The following is a 19,920-nucleotide window of genomic DNA, read 5'->3' as shown; positions in this document are numbered from 1 at the left end:
GGTGGTCTCGGCTGCAGCTAGGAAATGCTCAGCGAACCCGTCATCATCAGCCATGTTACATCCAGACCACGAGAAGAAGAAGCTGGATGCGATGGGCAAGAGGATAATTTACACGGCCGTCTCTACCATCAAGGCAGCGAATGCATGAGCCATTTTGTCCCATTATGACTGGGAACTCTGGTAAAAGCTGGGCCCTATCCTGGACTTTATACTGGAGGATAAGATGGTTAAGGCACTGGAACTTTTTCAGGAAGGAGCGGTGGCCTCGGATCATGCCATCGGTAGACATCGCAGACACAGGTTTTTGCCAGGTGGGGAATGGGGTGTCTCTGAGCCGTCAAGGTTGGCTGAAGGCTACGAACTTCAGACAGGACATTCAGACAAAGGTGCTGGATATGCTGTTCGACAGGGAACACGACATGGAGACAGCACGTTCCCTAGGAACTTTGCAGCAGTGACAATCCTCTGCCTTTCCCTCCTCCAGAGTAAAACCAGGCAGATCGTCAAAGGGTTATAGTACCCCTTACAGGAAGCCCCCAATCTCTACCAGTCAAGAAGCGTACAGGGGACCCTCAAAAGGCAGTGGAGGCCAGCAGCGGCACACCTCTCCCCAAGCAAGCCTGAACCGGCCGTGGCTGCGGGCCCCCACTTACGCACCCCACAAAGTTTTTCAGCACGTGGGAAAAGATCACCACAGACAGATGGTTGCTGCACGCTGTCAGACAGGGGCACACTTTGGAGTTCCAATGCAAGTGTCTTCTTATCCCTCCATTTCAGCAACAAGAAATACACGGTCACTGCTTCTAAAGGAGGTGCAGTCCATGTTATGGAAAGAGGCAATAGAGCCTGTCCCTCAGCGACTCAGGAGTCTATTCCAGATATTTTCTAGTTCGAAAGAAGACTAGAGGTTGAAGGCCGATTCTGGATCTACATCGTCTCAACAAGTACTTAAAGTCTCAAAAGTCCTGGATGGTCACGTTGCAGCACGTGCACAGCCAGCTGGAGCAGGGAGATTTTCTGACGTCGTTGGACCTGGTGGACGCCTATTTCCACATCCCCATTCTCAAAAAGCACTGCAAGTTCCTGTGATTAGTCGTTCAGGGACAGCACTACCAGTTGAAGGCTCTGCCTTTCGGCCTGAAGTCAGCCTGAGGGTGTTTAAGGGCCAGGCCCCGGTGGCGGCACATCTTTGTCTGCAGGGCATCCATGTATACCCCTACCTGGACGACTGGCTGGTGTGTGCCCCCTCGCAGTCCCTGTCAAGCGAGCACACAGCGAGGACCGTACGTCTGCTGACGGAGCTGGGGTACTCCATAAACTATCCAAGTTCTTGCTTGAAGCCATCTCAGGATGCTATATTCCTGGGTGCACAACTCAACACGGTGACGTGATTGGCATCTCCCTCAGAGGAGAGGGTGAAAACCATACGAGGCAGGGTGCAGCGCTGGCCCAGGCAGCGATGGTGCCATCCATCAAGTCGCTTCTGGGCATGTTGTCCTCTTGCATAAATCTTGTTCGCCTCTGCAGACTGCGAATGAGACCTCTCCAGGAGTTTCTGGATGCGAAGTGGATGCAAGTGTCTGGGCACTTTACGGACAAGATCTCTCTCAACAAGGTCCTTCGGGCAATACGGTGGTGGGGTGCTCGGCAGCATCTCGTCCAGGGAGCTCTGTTTCAGGTTCCTCCTTACCAGGAAACAGTCACCACAGACGCCTCTTTAGAGGGAGGGGGAGCCCACAACGGATAGTTGCACGCCAGAGGCCTGTGGCAACTGGAGGAAAAAGACCTACACAACAGCGTCCTGGAACTTTGGGCCGAATTCTGGGCCCTCAAGTCTTTTCTACCGCCATTGAAGGGCAACGTGGTGAGGATCTTCACAGACAACACCATGACAATGTTCTACATCCAGAAACACGGGGTTACCCGGTCATCGGCACTCTCCAAGGAGGCTCAGGACTTGTGGCAGTGGGCCATTCGTCAAGGCATGTTCCTCGTTCCGTTTCACCTGGCGGGAGTCAAGAATACCATCGCGGACTCACTCTGCAGGGGACTGCGTTCTTGCCATGAGTGGGAGATTCACCAGGACAAGGTGGATCGACTGTTCAACGAATGGGGACGGTCCCAAATCTCTTTGTGACTACTGCGAACAATAAGTGCCAAAGGTTCGCCAACAGGTTCCCTCAACTGAGGAGCTTGGGGGACGCGTTCTCGTTCCTGTGGGAGGGACAGTTGTTTTACGCCATGCCCCCGTTTCCACTCCTACGTGTGATCAACACACTCAGATAGTGCCACTGCAGGATGATACTTGTTACCCTGGCGTGGCCGAGGCAGATCTGGTATCCGGACTTAACACACATGTCAGCGTCCCCATCCATCATGCTATCACTGTGTCCCCGGACCTTCTCCCCTGAGAAGGGGGGTGCGATTGTGCATCATGACCCAGAGTCTCTGAACCCAAGGGCATGGTTCCTGGAGCCCTAGAGTTTGGAGGTTATGCTTTACCCGCAGAATGTAAGGACATCCTGGCCAGGGCCAGAGCCTCGTCTACATTGAAGGGCTACGGACATCAATGGAAACGCTTCTCAGTGTGGTGCCAGACTCAGAAGATTACCCCTCTGCGGGTTACGGCTGTGCAACTTCTGCCATACTTGCTTTCCTTGGCCAAAGTGGGCCTGGCTCACACCTCTTTCAAGGTGCATCTTGCCACCATCTCCAGGTACACCAGGTCTCAGGGCAGACCTTCACTGTGGTCTCACAGGCCCGTCAAGGAGTTCCTTAAGAGGCTTTTCAGGACTTTCCTGCTGGTGAAGGTCCCGGCGTGGGAGCGCAATGCTGTGCTAACTAAGCTCATGGGAGCGCCCTTCGAACCTATGCATCAAGCTTCGCTCAAGTTTCTCTCGTGGAAGACGGCTTTCCTTGTGGCTATTACCTCGGCCAGGTGTGTCGGGGAGATTCAGGCCCTCTCTTGGAAGCAGCCTTACTTGTCTTTCCACGCTTCAAGGGTGGTACTGCGTACACACCCCACCTTTATGCCCGGAGGTTTGTTGAGGTCGGAATTCCACCTCAACAAACCTTTGGTGCTGCCGGTCTTCTTTCCGAAATCCGTCATCGCCGGCGGAGAGGGCCTTGCATTCGCTGGACGTTGCTCGTGCTTTGAAATTTTATGTGGCACGTACAAAGGAATTTCAGCAAACTTCTCAGTTGTTCGTCAACTTTAGACCTATGAATCGGGGAAAGGCTTCATCTCTAGGTGGCTCTCCGGCTGCATCATATACTGTCATTGACTGGCTAGCCGGCCGCTGCCAGGCTGTCTGAGATCCCACTTCACCAGAGTCGTCGCAGCTACGACGGCATTCCACTCTGGTGTGCCCCTGCTTGACATCTGCAGGGCTGCTATGTGGGGGTCCACGCATACCTTCACGAGGTTCTACTGTGTCGACAGGGATTCAAGGATGGAGTCCTGAGTCAGCCAAGCGGTGCTATGCAACCTGTTTGTTTGAGGTGAGTCTGTTCCAGAGGTGAGTGTTCATTGCTTCTGTTGAGCCTTGCCAACTCCTGTGGTTGTGTATATGTATTGCTGTGTAATCGTTATTCATGAGCATGTGAATCTATGCCAGATGCCATGCTGGAGAAAGAACAAGTTACTTACCTGTAACTATTGTTCTCCAGCATGGGTCTGACATGGATTCACATGTGAACCCTCTCGCCTTACTCTCTTTGGTTCTTCTTGGTTCATACTACCAGTTTACGGGCTTACCAAATCTGAAGATGGTCACCAGGGGTGGAGTTTAGGGAGAGGACTGTCATTGGTTGGGAGCAGTATGACCCAGAGCACAGTGATTTGTTTAGAGGAGAAATTCAGTTTTAAAGTGAAACTTGTTTCTTTTACCGAGGATTCCCAGCCTGACGACTGGGAATATTCATGAGCATGTGAATCCATGCCAGACTCCATGCTGGAGAACAATAGTTATAGGTAAGTAACTTAAACCTTCTCCCCCAGGGTGACTCTACCGCATGTGAGGTTAAGGAGGTGAGTCTGCTTTTCAACACCCTCCCTAGAGGTCGAGGCAAGGGGGACCTCGCCGGGATAGGCTCCCCCTATGGGGACACGGACTCCCGTTGCTGTGAGGAACTCCCTGATGGCCTCCAAGTGATGGCTTATATGGACTTATACAAGATACCAAACTGTTATGAGAGAGCGAGGAGGCAGAGAGAGAGAGAGAGAGTGAAGACACGAGCGATGCAGGGAAAGCTCCCTGTGCTTAACAAAGCTGAAGAAGGCAGGGCTCTGGCAGAATGCAGAGCCGAAGTGTGCCAGATCCACTCTAGAGCGGAACCAGAAACACCAGCATGCGAGAGAGGAAGAAAGCCAAGCAAAGCGGAGGAGGAAGTGCGGTGTTGGCATGTCCAAAGAATCAGAGTGGTGGGCAGTCTGCCCGTACAACGGCGCCAAGACCATCCATGGGAGTAAGCAGCTCCCAGTCAGAGTCAGGATTCCTGTGACGTCCCAAAGATGAGAACGGCACATCCAGGAAGTAGACGTCTTGGAGAGCAAGCCGCGGAGTGGCGACAAGAAGGAAAGCGCATCCAAGGGCCTTGCAGGTACTGCCGACTTTGCCCCGGAACTCAGAAGGTAAAATGAGGAATGGAAATACCAGAAAACCAAGCAGGATTCATTATAAGTTAAGCGAACCTCGTGCTAGTAGTAATAGGAAAACTATTGGAAATAATCCAATGAAACAGAACTGTTTGAAAGAGATGAGAAGAAATACAAAAACCATAGAGTAGAAAAGGCAATACCCACCCATATCTCAAAGATAAGAAAGAGGGCACAAGAAAGGAAGATATTTGGGGAGAACAGACCTGGGAAGCCAGGACACCCAAACTCGTATATGAAACTGCACCCTGGGAATGGGGGAATTGTAATGGGAACTTGAACTACAGAGGAGAAGAGTGTAACAGAGATTCAGGAGCGCGGCAATGGGGAGAAAAGGAACCTAAATAGACTTAAGCTGACCAGGAAGAATAAGGACCAGGGCAGTACCAGTCCCCTAAAAGAACTGCACAACTTGATACAGTGGACGGCTAGGGATTATTTGCATATGGTCTACTGAAAGGAGTAAGAGAAGTGAGAAGATACTCCTCACAAGCACAAGGAGAAGGGAGTCATTCTCCTGACCTTAGTTATTTACAATAGTAGTGGGGTCAGATAGCTTGGATTTGGCCACAGGACGGATTTGTTTTTGGACATTCATCCAGACTGACAAGCACCCTTGTTAGAAAGATAGGCAGGGAAAGCCCCATAGTTATAGGGAGAGGGAGGCCTTATTTTATTTTGTTTTAAATAAACTTCACAGTTAGAACATGCCTTTACTGCGACCGTGTCCTCCCTCTGATCCTCCACAGTACCACTGACCTTATTATTCACCAGACTCTTAGAAGCGCAGAAAGAATAACTTCCAATCGGTACATATCAACACCTCATTGCTTACATCCTTCCCCTCCCTCCCACTCTATCTTGCAGGATCTAGCGCCAAAAGGTTACCAAAATGATAAGTCATGCTAGAAAAGACCCAGTAATAGGACTAACTCCTCTGTTACTTACAAATGTGCTTTGATGTCCCGGTTTTGCTGTAATACAAGTTCTTTTGGTTTGTGCATATTTTTCTGTTGTGTGTAACCAATCACCTGGCCTATTTGCATCCTTGAGCACTTTATTATACTTCACAAGTGTGTGCCTCAAAGTGTGGGGTACAGTGTCCACAAGAGTCAACAGTAGCTTTATGTTGAGTCTGGAATACATGATGTGAACTGCTCAATACATACCTATGTGCACGTTGTTAAAAGCAGTAGTGTGATAGTACTAGTCGCTCACACCATATTCCAAGTCATTCGGCAACTAACATGGTTCTTTGTGTAACAGATGAGCTGCCCCGGATGAGGTTCAAGTGCCCGTTCTGTACCCATATGGTGAAGCGGAAAGCGGACCTGAAGCGCCACCTTCGCTGCCACACGGGGGAGAGACCCTATCCATGTGAAGCATGTGGGAAGCGATTCACCAGATTGGAGCACCTGCGCAGCCATTTCCGAACAGTACGTCTGCTGGTCTTGATACACAAAACCTTTTTAAACAATGCACTACATTATCAAATGTTAACATAGCAAAGAATGTTTGCGACTACTTATGTATGGCTTGTAATGCAAGCTCGTTAGCAGGCTAGTGTAAAGTGGGCACAACACCACAATTGTATGTTAGGAAAGTATTCCAGTAATGATCCTAGATTTCAGATTCTTGTGAATATTCTTTTTTCTTTGGGGGGAAATGTCCATTTTGTGCAGTATTTTGTTCGCTGCTGATTGTGCCTTTGGATATTTATTTGCAGATCCACCAGGCTGGAAAGCCCATCTGCAGGAAGTGCAAGCGCCACGTCACAGATCTGACCGGGCAAGTCGTGCAAGAGGGAACGAGGCGCTACCGGCTCTGCAACGAATGTCTGTCCGAGGCTGGTGTGGAGAGCGTCCCCATTGACTTGGATGATGATGATGAGGACGATGAATCCTCCCTTGTCTTTTCACCCTCTGCAGATGATGAGAAAGACACTGGCTGGCAGTTAGGCGAAGAGCACAGATCAGATACAGAGGTCGCGGAAGATGGCGCGTCCGATTTGGTTATTCACCAAGTCGACGACAGCGACGATGAGGTGGCGGCAAAGAAAAGCAAACCAGTTCCAAGCTAGCCAGCTGTAGACATACTAGAACTATAGACACAAACTAGATGTGGATCACTTGCAAACCCTGAGCATGGGGGTTCTGCCCTTCAAGGAAACTATGCTTCTTGTGATGTCGTTGAACTTGCATGCATTCCTCAACATGCACTTAAGTCTGTATGAAACTCGGTACAAATGTTTTATTGCACTGAAAAGATTCCCACGTCGTTCTACAATATTTGAATACTGACCACTTTTTAAACAATTTTTTTAATGTATTTGTTACACTGTACAAATATTGTCTACACTGATGTTTTGTCACAGATGCATTTTTCTATTGTAAGTGTTATATGTGTAGTTTGCAATGTCCCGTTCGTGGGACCTGGACAGACAGTATTAGTGCTATTTTTGGGGTGGGGCAGCATGTATTCATATGTTTACAAATCCCCACTGACCACAATACAGGATGGAAGGCTTATGAAGAGCTTCTTTACCAGTACTCTGACTTTTTTTTCAATATAGACTGGCCAAGCAAAAAGAAATTGCAAGTTAACATTTCTTTTTGTGACTAAAAAGTGACAACCACGTTTTATACTGAAAAGTGATCCTGAAATGTCAATCACAACATAAACTGGACTGTATAACTTCAGTACATTTTCATTTGTTTTCTGATGTGTGTTCCTAACTGAACGTTTATTTTAGGTTTCCAGTATATAGAATGTTTTCTAGGCTGTGCAGTTCTCTTTAGGCAAGAGTATGGGGTAGCTTTCGGGTGAACTGCCCTCTCAAACAAAACCATTTAAAAAAAAAAAAAAATACGGATTTCCTTGCCCGGTTTGTAAACTTTCCACATTAATTCAGCTTCACTTTTGCATACCTGAAATATCTTTTTTCAACAGAAAATTCAGTTTTTGAAAAGGTGCAAAACACTTGTGCAGCATAACCAACCCTGTCCATTAAGCCATGAGTGGGATCTAATTCAGTGGACCTCGCTTGAAGAACCTGTGCTGTGCAACAGGTACCATTTCGAAAGGGTAACAACAAACATCTGATATCTGTCAATAGTGCCAAGATGCCCCTCTGGGGTGAACGTGCGCTCTACAAATACACCTGTTATGTTATTTGCTGAAATCTAGAGCAGGTTGCATTTCCCTCTGTGCTCAAGTCGTTAAGGAATGTCATAGTCTAGTTTTGTCTGTTCAGTATTTTGACAAGCGCCATGAAGCCGAGCCGAACCAACAGAACAGTCTTGTGAATAAAGGGAACTTTCCTGTCCTTTCTTTCTTCTCCTTGCACTCTCACTTCTGCCTTGACAGATTGCTACGTGCACATCCCTCCAAACACCTCTGTCTTGGGGCTGTGCCTCTACTCCCTCATTTTCCACTGGATGTCTCGGACCACCTTACGTTATGTTCTTATCATGCTATCTCTGCCTTCAAACTCTTCTGCCGTTCGGGTATTGTCTCCCACCTTGATCCCAATGTTTCTTCTCTCTTCTTCCTCCGCTCTTCTCAACAATATACTCTTTTGCCTTGCACTCGTCACCTCCAATCTCCTCCTCAATATTCTTCTCTGGATTTCCCCATGTCTCGTCTAACCTTCCCCTGAATGCCCTCCTTTCTCCAGCATGGGGTCTGGCATGGATTCACATGCTCATGAATATTCCCAGTCGCCAGGCTGGGAATCCTCGGTAAAGAAAAAAAATCAGTTTCACTTCTGAACGGTCTTTCTCCTAACAACCAATCACTGGTCTCTGGGTCATACTGCCCCCAGCCAATGACTGCCGTCCACCTAAGCCCCTTCTCTGGCAGCCATCTTCAGATTTTTACCGCACGTTTAAGTGTTGGGAGTCCTCGTGCTATAGCTCTCAAGCTTTTACTGCGTTTTGTGATTTTTCTAAGAGTTTTACTCTATTTTTTCAGTCAATCGAGCCTCAGGCTCCACCGATTAACCTTCCGATAAACGGGGCCCTGTTTTCGGATTATTCAGCGCCCCTCAAGGGCGGATTTTTGTCGAGTTTCTTCTTGGAAGTTTCTTCCAGAGGCTTCTTCGAGGCCTACACCGCATGTCACTGCAGAGGAGAAGAATGACTCAGCGCCTCTCTTCAAGGTTTGCCCCGGCTGCAGCCTACGGAACGTCTTTTCGGATGATGGACATTCCCTGTGCCTCTACTGCCTGCATTCGGACCAGTCACATGTGGAAGACGGCTGTGTGGCTTGTCGGTAGATGGTGCCGCGGAGGCTGGCCGACCGACGCAAGCGCCTCAATGAGTGGCTGCAGGCCAAGGCCCCTGCTCTGGGTGAGTCCCAGCTGCATGCCTCCCCTGCCCAGAAGAAGAAAGCTGAGCGGTCTTCTACGACCTATGAGGGTGCCCCGCCAGTGGGGGCCCAACATAAGGCTAAGCACTGCGAGTCCACTGCTTCCGGGAGCACTGTTGCGACAGGCTCCTCGGCGGCCAGGGAGAGTTCAGCGTCTCCAGCACCTTCGACCAGGAGCCAACGCTCAAGTTCTTCAAACAAGAGGAAGTCGGTCCATCCTTGTAAGCTTTTGGAGAAGACCCAGCCCGGCCCGACGGAGAAGGCCAAGGGGGAGCGGGGCTACGACCCTCCCCCTAAGGTGAAGGCTGCAGACTCGGCCATGACCACGAAGGCCCACACTTCCATCGAAGTAGTAGCGGCGTGCTTCGCGAAGGCCGCCGGGGGGAAATCGCGGGACACGGCCCTGAAGGCGAGAGTATCCCTGCCTGCCAGGAGGGAGTTCTCCTTCCAGCCCATCAAAAAGACTCCTGAGAAGATGATGCCCATCATTTCTCCAAAACCGTCTCTCTTGGTTACAGAGAAGGGGGGGGCACGGTAGTCCTCCAGGGCATGGACATTTCCTCAGAGGAAGAGCTCACCAGCCTCTCGGTCCTCCAGGGGGGGAGATGCATCGAGAGAAGGCCCCATGGGAGGGATACTGACAATGGCAACAACGAAGGTGACGAGTAGATCGACAAGGAGCAACAGGGCGCACTGGACTTGGAAGATGCCTATTTTCACATCCCCATACACAAGGGGCACCGCAAGTACCTACGCTTTGTGGTTCAAGGACAACATTACCATTTGAAGGCCCTTCCCTTTGGGTTGAAGTCAGTGCCATGAGTGTTCACCAAGTGCCTGGCCCCGGTGGCAGCACAGCTGCATCTACGAGGACGAGGGATCCACGTGTACCCGTACTTGGACGACTGGCTCATCCAGGTGTACTCAAAGGACATCGCCATCGACCACACCTCGAAGACAGTCCAACTCCTGACGGACTTGGGGTTCTCGCTAAACTTTGCAAAGTCCTGCTTGACTCCATCGTAGGACACACTGTTTCTGGGAGCCCGACTCAACACAGTGTCGTGCCTGGCATCTCCGTCGGAGGAGAGGATTGCAGCCATCTTGGGCAAGGTACAACGGCTATTGGCCCTGAAGGTCGCATGGGTGAGGTCCATCAAGTCCCTACTCTGCATGATGTTGTCATGCAGATACCTCATTCGGCTGTGCAGGCTACGGATGAGTCTGCTGTAAGAGTTCCTCGATGCCCGTTGAATACAAGTGGCGGGGAGCTTCGAGGACAAGATCACACTCGGCGAGAGTTTCCGTCAAGCGATACAGCGGTGGGGAGTGCGCACACAGCTGTCCGCGGGCGGAGATTTCCAGACCCCACCTCATCAGAGACGGTCACGACGGATGCCACCCTGGAAGGATGGGGAGCGCACTCCGGAAGTCTTCATGCAAGAGGCCTGTGACTACCGGAGGAGAAGTCGTTGCACATAAACGTGTTGGAGCTGTGGGCATTGTTTTGGGCGCTCCAGTCCTTCCTTCCTTCCGTCCCTAAAGGGCAAAGTGGTACGGGTCTTCACAGACAACACCACCACGATATTCTACATCCAAAAGCAGGGGGGAACCAGATCCCCGGTGCTCTCCAAAGAGGTGGAGGACCTTTGGCACTGGGCCGTAGCCCAGGGATGTTCCTCATCCCGTTTCAATTAGCAGGATTGAAGAACACTATCGCCGACTCTCTCAGTAGGGAGCTACGCTCTTGCTACGAGTGAGAACTTCGGCAGGACCAGGTGGATCATCTGTTCTGCAGATGAGGCAATCCCCAGATCGATGTGTTTGCGACAGCGATGAACACAAAGTGCCGGAGTTTCGCCACCCCAGCCAGGGAGCAGGGCGATGCATTCTCTTTCCCCTAAAATGGCCTGTTTCTGTATGCGTTCCCTCTGTTGCCGTTGCTTCTTCGACTAGTCAATCAACTCAGACGATCCCGGTGCCGGATGATCTTCGTCGCACCGGCGTGGCAGAGACAGATATGGTACCCAGACCTTCTGGACATGTCAGACGCTTCTCCAGTCAAGCTTCCGGCGGTCGCAGATCTTCTCGCCACAGAAGGAGGAGCGATTCTGCACCATGGCCCAGGATCACTGAACCTGAAGGAAGGCCTGGCTCCTGCAGCACTAGAGTTTGGGGGCTACTATCTCCCAGCGGATTGTAAGGAGGTGCTTGCCAAGGCCAGAGTTCCATCTACTCTCAAATGCTACGGACACAAGTGGAAGAGTTTCGCCGTTTGGTGCCGTACACAGAAGATCGACCCTCTATGAGTCACTGCTCTGCAGGTGCTTCCGTATTTGTTTTCGTTGGCTAGGGCAGGACTGGCCCATGCTTCCATCAAGGTTCATCTGGCGGCTATTTCCTGCTACACCAAATCTCCTGGACGATCATGCATCTGGTCTCATCAATTGGTCAAGGAGTTTCGTCAAAGGACTATTTCGCTCGTTCCCGCTGGTGAAGGCTCCGGCCCCGGCGTGGAAGCTTAATGTGGTGCTTACTAGGCTCATGGGCCCCCCGTTCGTGCCTATGCATTTGGCGCCACTGCAGTTATCGTGGAAAACTGCTTTTCTTGTGGCCATCACCTGCACGATGAGTGGGAGAGATCCAGGCCCTCTCTTGTAAACCACCTTATTTCACATTCCACGAGACGAGGGTGGTGCTGCGGACGCACCCCTCCTTCATGCCCAAGGTGGCATTGGACTTTCATCTAAACTAGCCCTTGGTATTACCTGTATTATTCCCGACGCCTTCGTCACTGGCTGAGAGGACTTTTCACTCGCTGGATGTGGCTAGAGCGCTGAAATTCTATGTGGACCGCACAAAGAGTTTCCAGAAGACGTCGCAACATTTTGTGAACTTTGGCCTGTGAACCATGGGAACGCCCTCTCCAAGGCTTCCATTTCCAGGTGGGTGTCCGGCTGCATCACTCATTGTCACCGGTTGGCAAACCGACTGCTGCCTGCCCGTCCGAGAGCCCACTTGACCAGAGCGATCACTGCAACTACGGCGTTGCTTTCTGGTGTGCCCCTGCTGGACATCTGCAGGGCTGCTATGTGGAGGTCGACGCACAGCTTCATGAAATTCTACTGCGTCGACAGGGATTCCAGGGAGGAGTCCAGAGTCGGCCAAGCAGTGCTGCGCAACCTGTTTGCTTGAAGGTGAGCCTGGTTAGGAGGTAAAAGATGCTTCATGTTGAGATGCTTAACGTTGAGCCTTGCCACCTCCCGTGGTTGTGCATCTGTGTACTGCTATGTATTCTTTATTCATGAGCATGTGAATCCATACCAGACCCCATGCTGGAGAAGGAACAAGTTACTTACCTGTATCTGTTGTTCTCCAGCATGGGTCTGGCATGGATTCACATGCGAACCCTCCCGCCTACCCCTCTGCGGCTCTTCACTTGGTCATACTTCCACTTTACGTGCTACCAAATCTGAGGATGGCTGCCAGAGGCGGGGCTTAGGGAGAGGGCTGTCAATGGCTGGGGGGCAGTATCACCCAGAGACCAGTGAGTGGTTGTTAGGAGAAAGACCGTTCAGAAGTGAAACTGATTTTTTTTCTTTACAGAGGATTCCCAGCCTGACGACGGGGAATATTCATGAGCATGTGAATCCATGTCGGACCCATGCTGGAGAACAAAAGTTACAGGTAAGTAACTTATTCAATCTTCTCTTGCACCATTCTGAATACACACTACTCTCACACTTGATGTTGCCTCCAGAACACCCTCCTGCACCTCTCTTAAACGTCTCCTAAACAGACTCCTCCTTCCCCCCTTCATGTCACTACCACACTCTGCTGTACTCTCACTACCAGCTCCCTCACTCATCCTGAAGATCTTCCTTCCCACATTTTTACTCTCCTTCACCTCAACTCTTACCCTCTGGCCACATATCTCTAGCTGCCCCCTTTATGCTCACCCCTCAATATCCATCTGCCTCCAAAAGCACACACAGTACTGTCAAGGAGCCTGGGGCTTATATATAGCATACAGCCCACATGACTGCCCAAACTTAACCACGTTCAGGTGTTACTTTCTCCGAGCTTGGAGCTGGATTGGTTAAATGCTCATTGTTTGCCACTTCTCTGCCACCCTGCCTTTACAGAGACTGGCTGTGAGCCTTGATGTAGTCTTATCTTCGATGGCCATAGCTGGGAAAACCTCCCCAAGACCTAAGTGCTATTCTGTAAGGGGTTTTAAACTGCAAGCAAAAACACATTGCACTAGATGGGGGGGGGGTGTCTCATGCCAGCTACAGATTAAAACCTTTGGGATTGGTTGCACCACCGGAGTGCTCGAGTTTTGCATCTACTGGGTTGCACTGGTCAGGAAATCCATCCTGTACCACTTTAAGGCCCAGCATCATGTCATGTAGCAGCTGATGGCACCCGGTCCCCATGGCCAACCCATCCTCTACACCAAGCATCAGAAAAGCGACATTGTCACATATCCTCCCTCTTCAAAGGACAACTCCCCCAGGGTTATGAATATGTGTCTCCCTAGGACTGTTATTTTTAGTGGTAGGAAGTGATCATTTCAACCCTGAAAATCACAAGACCACTCCCAGGTGTCTACAGTCTTTCAGATCCAGCATCCCAAGTTTTGGTTTGTGTTCCAGGTGGATCATTCTCTTGTTCTGGATTCCAGTTTCCTCCCGGGACTCTGGAACAACAACTCATTCAACTGGGAGGTTGCTTCCTAGAATGACCTCATCTGGTGTCCATGCTCTAACCACCAGAAGAGGTCATGATATGATATTTATATAGCGCCTATACACAATGTGTGTCAAAGCGCTTCAAGGCAAGGGAGGGAACAAGGGAAAATATAATGACATTCTTACAGGCCATGAACAGTAAGGATGTGAAATTAACTATCGTACTCGGCCTGACGACATTTTAGATAGTGCAAGAGCTAAGACATAGATAAGGAAGGGAGGGGGGCTTCCCATCGCATGCTTGGATAGAAAGTAATCCAGTCCTTTGGATAGACTTCTTGGCGTGCGTGAGAACACGTTACAGGCACCAATTTCTTGGGCATCAGCTGCTCCAGGTAGACAGAATCTGATCTGATGGCTTTCAGCCTGCCCCCTGAGTTTACAAGGGCCAGCACCAGTTGTCCTTACAGCTCCAATGACAGATATTTGCCCTCACCTTTTCCCTGGGCCAACATGTCTCTTTCTCCTGGGTTCTCAGTGTATTCCCAGCACTCTGGATCTGCACACCAAGCCTCCTCCTTGTTACCCTGATTTGCATGCAATAACTTGATTCCATTGGTTCTGGTAGTAGGCTGTTGGAATGGCAGTAGACAACATGTCAAATGTTCCTCCATGCATAGCACTCAACAGGGGGATACACAGGTGCTAGAAGTGTCTGTTTCTTGAGTCCAGATGGGCTGGGTAGTCAGACCAAGGTGCTTCGATTTGGGTTGGGCATACTGGAAGGATATGGAGTAGGTCTTGGAAGCTGTGTTGTCCACAAAGGATCATGCCAGGTAAGAGGTGTGGGTGGTCCCTTGGCTGCTGTCTCTTGTCCCGTTACCTCCACTGGTTGACCACTAGATGGCTGCTAGTAGCTTGAATCGCCACTTCCAGAAATGGGTGGTGGAGCTGGACAACAGGACGCTGGAGGTTTGAGGGTAAAGAGTTCATAAATTGCTCCTTAATGAGCTGGTACTTGACATCGTCGAAGGCCAGCTATCCAATATACACTGCAAGCGTACCACTTGTAACTATTGCCAGTAATATTCTTTTTTATGGCCTAGTTGTTACAAGATCCTATCGCTAACGGCTTTGTAGTGTGTCTGCCCATCTGCATTATTAAGAACCTGCAATGCGCCTGCGTGTCTTGTGTTAGGAGGGGGTGATATATTGCGCCCAGCTCTCCTTGTTCCACTTGGCAGCTGATGCTATACATTCATAGTTTCTGAAGAAATTCTCAGGATCATTCCCAGGCAAACCTCTCTGCAGCAGAGCTATGGGGGAAGAGGCAGGGACGTCGGGCTCAGGCCAGTTGCATTGTGCCATTCTCCAGATGTCACGTGACCACCAGCTGTCCAGTCACCAACTTGTCCATAACGGTCTCTAGCGAAGGTTGCTCTTGAGGTGGACCAGTGACACCGTTTTGGGTGTTTGTCAGGGCTGTGTTGTGGCCTCGGTAATGTTTGCTCTCTATGTAAAAGGTGTCTACCAAGCCTTGGTCAAATCCTACACTGACTATATCACGGTGGGTGGTGTCCCCCTCCCAGTCCTAGGCTATGCCGACGACATGGTTCTAATCGCTCGCACCCCTAGAGCCCTACAAAGTCTGGTGGATGTTTACACCCACTTTATGGTTTCACATGGGCTTTCTGTTCATTCAAAAAAATCTGCAGTCATGGCATGTAAGAGATCGGGAGTTAGACACCTTAAAATGCGCAAGATATGGAGTGGAGGTAAACCCATTCCGAGGGTCACTAGTTTTGACTACCTGGGAATTTGCTATACGGAGAATTGGCAAGGGTTGGGCCATGTTGATAAGCAGTGTCTGAGGATGAGGCAGGCGCTTGGGGTTCTGTCACGCTTTCAACATAACTGTGTGGGGTGCCCAATCAAACTTATCTTGGAAGTATACAGGGTTCAAACAAAAACTGCTACTAACTACGGGGCTGCACTGTGGGACATGGAAAGGATCAAAAGAATTGAAAACGTGGAGAATGCCTTCCTTAAAAAACTTCTTGGATTGCCACAGTCTGCCTCAAACTATGGGACACATTTGGAACTAGGATGCCCCCATATTGCTGATGAGTGGTTATTGGCTCCGGTCTCACATTAGTTGGCACTATGGGCAATTCAGAAAGCAGTTCTCTCACATAAGATTTTAAGAGCCCTCCTAAGCAGCTCAGCAGTAAAGAAAATCCCATGGCTTAGGTATATTCAGAAATGCATCAGACAGTTAAACGGCGCCAACCTAATTTGCCCACCAAACATTTTGACATGTATGGTCAGGGCACAAAAGCAACTGTTCAAAACCATTTTGGTGGCAAATAGGGAGTCTGCTGCCTTACGCATTGTTGCAAACAGAAGACATATTGTGTATGCAACAACAGGTGCTATTCAGCCGTATCTACTCCATAGCGATAATCCTGTAGACCGCTGGGCTGTGACTCGAGCACGGTTTGATTGCTTATGGTTAGGGGCACGGACTAAAAGCTGGACAGATAGTGCGCAACCTACAGCTTGCCCGTGCTGTCAGTGGCCGGCGGAGGATCTCCTACACTTTGTACTGTTCTGCCCACATTATATAGACTTAAGACGGAGAACACTTTTACCACTACTCAGATCGGCCGGCATGTTTCAGGCTAAGCCTGCCTTATGTTATTTGCTGTCGGCAGCTACGATTCCAGTGGCCTGGAGTATGGTGGATTATTTGAGACATGCCTGGTATCGGAGATCCAAAACCATGGCACAGAATTAGATTGAGCTCTGAAATTTTAATCGTAATGATTTGATTTGCTGCTCTTTGTGGATATTACCTGATTTACACACATGCACATTTTAAATCTGTATGTATTGTTTGTAAATTTATACTCTAGATATTTTTTAATACGTTGAATTGACTTTTGTAATGTATGCATTTTTTATTCTGTTAATGGTTTATGGATAATTTGTTTCCGAATAAACTTTTATGATGACTGCAAGGGGCTCCATAACCATGGCAAATAAAAGGGGCAACGGGGCAGCCCTGCCATGTTTCTCTCTTTAAACAAATCTTTGGGGTAATGGTCCCGTTAGCCACCAGGCATGCCGAAGGGTTGATGTAGTTGGCAAGTATCATTTGCTCCATTCTAGGGCCTATGTTAAATCTATCAAGCGCTTGTCCCAAGAATCCCCACTCTACCCTGTCAAATGCTTTCTCAGCATCTAGTGCCAGCAGGAGGGAGTGGGACTGATTTCTGCTAGACTTATCGACCAGGTGAAGTACTCTCCTAATATTATCTGTAGTGCTCCTTCCCCAAATAAATCCCGACTGATCTGGATGTAAGAAGGATGGCATTAGTTTCTCCAAACTCCCTGTTCGAATTTTCGTAAAATCTTTTGACTCTAAGTTCCAAAGGGCTATTTGTCTATACGACGAGCACTGTTTAGGGTTTAGGGTCTTTCCCCGACTTGGGTATTAGTACTACCTGCGCCTCAGTCATGGATGTTAGGAAAGATTCCCATTTATGTGAAATTTTCCCTCCTGTTGTACTACTGTATTAGTACTACCTGCGCCTCAGTCATGGATGTTAGGAAAGATTCCCATTTATGTGAAATTTTCCCTCCTGTTGTGTAACCCCCCCAACTTTTTGCTGCTGTTAAACACCATAGTCTGACTGTGTTTGCCAGTGGAGCACAGCCTTCAAGCTGCACTCCCCTGGGCTTTTCGCCGACTTTGTTATGGGGAAACTGACATGCCCTTAAAGACGGTCAGTACTGGGAGACTGGGTTTCCCTTAGTCCTTTCCAATGTTGCAACTTTTCTGCAACATGTTACAGGTGCACAATGTACCTTACAGTACAGTGAGCTTGGGTCTTCCTGTCATTTTCAAAGGCCTAGACACTCTCAAAGGATTTTTTAGGAGACGTGATGTGCCTTGGACAGGGCTTGTGGCAGCTTATCTTTTCATATATTTTTAACCCTTTCTTGCCATGCAAACCGTGTTTACTACGGTTGGCACAGAAATGTGGCCTGGCTCCAAAATTGCCATGCCACAAGATGCTTTGTCCTGTCCTTTGGCCATCTTGCCCCTTCACCTTCCGCAGGTCGAGCCGACCCGGGTCAGTCCTTATTTGGGCATGCATTCTCCCATGAAACGCCTAGCTTTCGCAGGCTTCTGCATGTCTTGCGTGTGTGCCCCCAGCATGTGGGCTGGACTGTCTAGTTGCAATCCACATCCTGGGAGAGTCTGGTGTGCTGTGAATTACTGGGACCACCGTGGTCCATGATTGGTCCACATCTGGTGAGCCTGTATGTGAGCAGATCTCCCATTGAGTCCTCTTTGTTTTGGATAAGAGAAGGCTCCAAACACCCATACAAGGTCGATCTTTTGAGTTCTCACTAAACCTAGGATAGGATGCAAGCATCCTGAAACTATGAAGCTGAGTCGAGGAACCGCTGGTGACCCACTGGAATGTTTGGCAACCTGAGCCTGCTGTCGTCCCACTGGATCCCTCTGCATCTGATCGAACTAGAAGGTCTGCGAAGACGCTTCGACCCATTTGAATAGTGGGACCAACTATTCTCTGCACCTGCATCAAAACTGCAAGACTGCAAGGAAGCCTTCTCGGAAGTGTCCCTGGGCCAACCAGTGGGCTGACCAGCCTGAGACCTAGTCAAGACCGCGGCCAATGCTACCTTGATTGGCCTGGCTTGTCCAGAACGTTACCCTGTTCCAAGAAACTAGGCTGGCCTTCTGAACCTCTGCCCACAAATCGATACCGGCAATTCTTCCCCTGCTCTTATAGCGTTAAAGACATCGGCCAGAGGTTTGACCAAAATTTGTGCCAACCCTTTGTAGAATTATGCCGTGAAACCATCGGGCCCGGGGGACTTCTTAGCTTTTCGGATCGAAATGTGGTTAGAAAGTCCTGAGGGTCAATCGGCGCCTCCAGGTTATCCCTGTCTTTAGGGGATAGCTACAGCAACTGTACCCTATCTTGGTCTGCCCTCTACTCCCGAGTGTCCAGCTTGTCTGAGGAGTAGTGTGAGCTTCAGAATTTGTTAAAGAGATCTTTTTTCCTTGTGAGCATCCATTAGGGTTGAGATAAAGGGGGAACCACTCTGCTGCCTATGGAGCTGGGCCAATAGCCTCCCCGGGACGTTTCCCTGTTCAAGTAGCACTGCCCGAGGGAATGCATGGCACGTTCTGTCCTCCTGAGTTCTAATCCATTTTAACTGATGTTTTACTGTGGTGACGTCTCTAAGGGCCTTGCTGTATTCCATTTCTTTTTGCATCACCCCCTGCAGGAGCCTCCCTTTTTTTTTTTTAAATTTGTTTTTATTGGCAATTCAACATTCCAACTATAACAGTAATTGTTCCCTTCCCCCCTCTGGGAAAACCCCCTTCCCACCCTAGGATCGCCACGGCAAGCATTTTAGGGAAAACCGAAAAAGGAGTCCAGTGCATCTCAGGATCTTACTCCCAGCATGTCCAAAAGTCTCAGCCTCTGGGGGCACCATTGCTCCCGGTAGACTATGTGTAGAAAATTTAAAACCAGGTCCCATTCCGCTATAAACTTTGTATAGTCCCCTTGAACCAAGTAGGTTGCCCATTCTAGAGTGGCGAAATGCCAGATTTTAGTTAGCCAATCTTGCTCACTGGGTATCGAAGGTTGCCTCCATTTTTGGCTCTTAAAGAGAGCGCTGCTATGCTGAGTATCATATAGGCCTTCCTTTGAGGCTTCGGCAGCAAGGGATCCAGCACATCACCCATGCCCAACATGACCTCTCTGATGTCCTTCATCACATGGGGACCAAAGATACCCCTCATTTCCTTGATTACCACCTCCCAGAAGGGCTTCAGGATAGGGCACTGCCACCAGATGTGGATCCACTTGCCTATTTCGTTGCACCCTGGCCTACATACCTGGGTTACTTTGGGGAAGATTGTGTGTATCCTTTTGGGAGTTAGATGCCATTGCACCATGATTCTCTTCCACTTTTCTCTTAATTTGTATGCTTCTCATAAGCTTCGGGACTCGTTGCCACATTTCCCACCACTGTTCCTCAGATAACAGAAGGGGCAGCGTATCTGCCCATTTTTCCATATAGGGCCAGTGGGGCAGGGTCGTCCATTTCATGAATATTTTATATAGGTTACTAACCACATGCCTGTCTCCC

The 19,920-nt window shown here is 49.5% G+C and overlaps 1 protein-coding gene across 2 annotated transcripts in view; it reads left to right on the top strand.

Annotated features, from left to right (window-relative positions):
- The window catches only part of ZBTB8A (zinc finger and BTB domain containing 8A), a 243,412-nt gene extending 236,056 nt beyond the window's left edge, over positions 1–7,356 (top strand). For both annotated transcript variants that reach the window (XM_069622467.1, XM_069622468.1), the window contains exons 3-4: positions 5,924–6,093; positions 6,384–7,356. In XM_069622467.1, the coding sequence (XP_069478568.1) occupies positions 5,924–6,093; positions 6,384–6,737 (524 nt within the window). In that variant the 3' untranslated portion in view covers positions 6,738–7,356. The remainder of the gene's footprint in view (positions 1–5,923; positions 6,094–6,383) is intronic.
- The last annotated feature ends 12,564 nt before the right edge of the window (positions 7,357–19,920 follow it).

This window comes from Ambystoma mexicanum, chromosome 11 (genome assembly GCF_040938575.1).
Source record: "Ambystoma mexicanum isolate Mex_15411 chromosome 11, UKY_AmexF1_1, whole genome shotgun sequence".
Classification (NCBI taxonomy): domain Eukaryota; kingdom Metazoa; phylum Chordata; class Amphibia; order Caudata; family Ambystomatidae; genus Ambystoma; species Ambystoma mexicanum.
The sequence above is the reverse complement of the archived record's forward strand: the minus strand, read 5'-3'. Positions and strand labels throughout refer to the sequence as shown.